The sequence below is a fragment of the Penaeus monodon genome, unplaced genomic scaffold (assembly GCF_015228065.2).
Source record: "Penaeus monodon isolate SGIC_2016 unplaced genomic scaffold, NSTDA_Pmon_1 PmonScaffold_2766, whole genome shotgun sequence".
Lineage (NCBI taxonomy): Eukaryota > Metazoa > Arthropoda > Malacostraca > Decapoda > Penaeidae > Penaeus > Penaeus monodon.
The window spans coordinates 22077-24888 of record NW_023657423.1 but is presented as its reverse complement, the minus strand read 5'-3'; the positions used below and the strand labels follow the sequence as shown (position 1 = coordinate 24888).

Below are 2812 nucleotides of genomic sequence, written 5' to 3'. Positions count from 1 at the left end.
GTAACATGTGGTAATTTGCATATATATATGTATATGTATATATATATATAATATATTAATTATAAATTTTTATATATATATATATATATATAAATATAAAAGATGGATAGATAGATAGATAGATAGATAGATTATGGAAATTATAATACATTTTTCTTTCTCTCCCTTTTCCTTTAAATTTTTAATATATAATATATATATATATATTTAAATAATATATAATAATTTATTATATTTATTATTTTATATATGTAAAATACCAAAATATTAAATATATATATATAAATATATATATAAATATAAAATATATATATACAACAAATTAATGTATAACAGTATACTACATATAATATATATATATTAATAATATAAATTATAAATATATATATGAATTAAATACATATACACACACACACACACACACACACACACACACACCACACACACACACACACACCATAATATATATAAATTTTATATAATATTTATATTAAAAATAGAGAGAGAGAGAGAGAGAGAGAGAGAATGTAGTATGGTTATCCATTTATCTATCTATCTGCTAAGGCACTAAATTGCACAAAAAACCCAAACAGGATATATACAAAAAGAAGGGAGAGGATCCAGCGGAGCAAGCGAGGGCACCCCGGGGTAAGGGGGCACACAGGTAAAAGTTATGAACAAGCGAATTTTTTCCTGGGGCTCCTTTTTTGTCCCCGCCGATGTAAATGCCCGATACCACGTTCCCCCCGAGGCCTGAGAGTCTCCAGTTTGGGGCATATCTCCCTTCTTCAAAAATAAATCCCCCAAAAATGGAGATTATTTTTAAAAGAAAACCCAACTGGGATGCCCCATATCGAGGCTCCCGGTCCTACGTCCGCGGTGATGTGGCCCCCGGACCTGCCCTTCGTCACCCCCCGGCCCCGCCTTTTTCAGACTTGGGGCACCGTGCTCCTCTAACTTTCCCTTACTCCCCGGGAGCTTTCCGATGTTCCCCTTGGCAGACAGTTCTCCTGCATGCCCGGAGGGAGGTCCTCCCGCAGTCCCGGCAGGCAGCTTTCGGGATGTCCTCAGCAGGCAGCTCCTCCGGGACGCCCTCGGCAGGGGAGCTCCCCGGGATGTCCCCGGGGAGCAGCTCCCCTGGCACGTCCTCGGCAGGCAGCTTTTCGGCATGTCCGGGAGGCAGCTCCTCCCGGGATGTCCTCGGCAGGGAGTCCTTGGCAGGCTCGGGAGGCAAATCCTTGGCATCCCCTCAGCAGGGCAGCTCCTTGGATGTCCTTGGCAGGAGGCTCCTCCAGCATGTCTCGCAGCAGCTCCCCCGACATGTCCCCAACAGGGAGTCCCGGGATGTCCTGGCAGGCGCTCCCCCGACATGTCCTCGGCAGACAGTCCTCCGGCCTGTCCCCAGCAGGCAGCCCTCTGGCATGTCCTCGGGAGGCCCCCGCTCCCCAGAGTCCCCGGCAGGCAGCTCCTCCAGCATGTCCTCAGCAGGCAGCTCCCCCGGCAGGTCTTGGGGCAGGCAGCCCCTCCAGGGTATCCTTGGCAGCAGCCCTCGGTGGTCCTGGGGGGTGGCTCCTCTGGGCGCCCTGGGCAGACGGCTCTTCTGACACTCCGAAAACCCATTAGCCCCTTTGGGCGGGACCCCCCGCCAACGGGTCTTTTGGGAGCACACCCCGACCCACCAGTTGCAAAAGCGGCATGCAACGGCGGCCAGCTCCCCCGACTTACGTGCAGTCGCTTCCCCGGCTTTTTTTCCCCGTCGGTGGGGGTTTCCTTTCTTACCCCGTTCCCGGGGTCCCCTTCGCTTTTGCCGTTTGCTGCAAGTTTCCCGTTGTGACGGTTTTGGGAGAGGGTGTGTCCATGTGGACCCCGTGGTCAGTCGCCCCTTGGTCAGTGTTCTACTCCGGGAGTTTCACTTGAGTTGCCCGGCGACGGCACAAGTGGACCAAGCAAGGCAAAAGGGGGGCCCACGTTCCTCTGTAGTGCTTGTTGCTTTCCGACGTCTCCCCTCGCGGTTCCTGAAACTGCTTTTCCCCACAGCTGCCTCTGCTCTTCCTTTTCCGGTAGTAAAGAGCCAGTGCTCGGTTGATTCTCTCCTGCTCCAAAAAGTAGTGAAAAAGGGCCATCCCTTAAAAGGCCCCAGCAGTTCACTTCCGCCGTAGTTCCTCAGGGTCCCTTTTTTCCGCAAGGTCCCCAATGTCGGGGTTTCGCTTTTAAAAAGGAAAAAAGGGGGTCAGGTCCACAGAAACACACGGAGGAAAATAAAAAGGTTTACTGTAAGGCACAACACACTACACAAAACAAAATATGTACACTCAGAAGAGAGAGGATCCGGGGACAGGCGAGGTCACACGGCGGAAGGGAACAGGGTAAAAGTCACGAGACAATACTGAATTTTGCCTGGTGCTCCTTTGTGTGTTGCGCCGAGTAAAGCCCATCCCTCGTTCCCCACAAGGTGTATGACCCAACGGGAAGACCTAAGCCCGCCGCACGGGGTGAGGAAACATCGCCGAAGGTCCTGGAAATATCGCAGGTCTGAATAAATGGTGTATATTATTAATATATTATATATAATATATATATAAATATATATTTTATATATAAATATACAAGTCGACAGCAGAAACCCCTAAAAAGGACACTCCTCTCTTCTCCTTGCAGTGAATCAGCCAACACGGCTGATTCAGAGCGAAGGGGGAACGTACCGTCAAAGGCATCGACGGGGTGCAGTGGGGCGCTAAGCCGAAATGCCAGGGAGCTACTATGACCTTCGTTTCGGGGTTTTTGCTTGGGCATTTTAAAAGAAGTGTAATGG

General features: G+C 48.8%; 1 protein-coding gene across 1 annotated transcript; it reads left to right on the top strand.

The window, feature by feature from the left end:
* Positions 1-725: 725 nt before the first annotated feature.
* LOC119570459 (probable GPI-anchored adhesin-like protein PGA18) lies at positions 726-1604 on the top strand. The gene has a single exon (XM_037918182.1). The coding sequence runs from the start codon at positions 726-728 to the stop codon at positions 1602-1604; it is 879 nt and encodes a 292-aa protein (XP_037774110.1).
* Positions 1605-2812: the final 1208 nt, after the last annotated feature.

Bases quoted from the DNA above. Each gene is read 5' to 3' on its own strand.
- LOC119570459 (XM_037918182.1), top strand. From the start codon at position 726: ATGCCCGATACCACGTTCCCCCCGAGGCCTGAGAGTCTCCAGTTTGGG.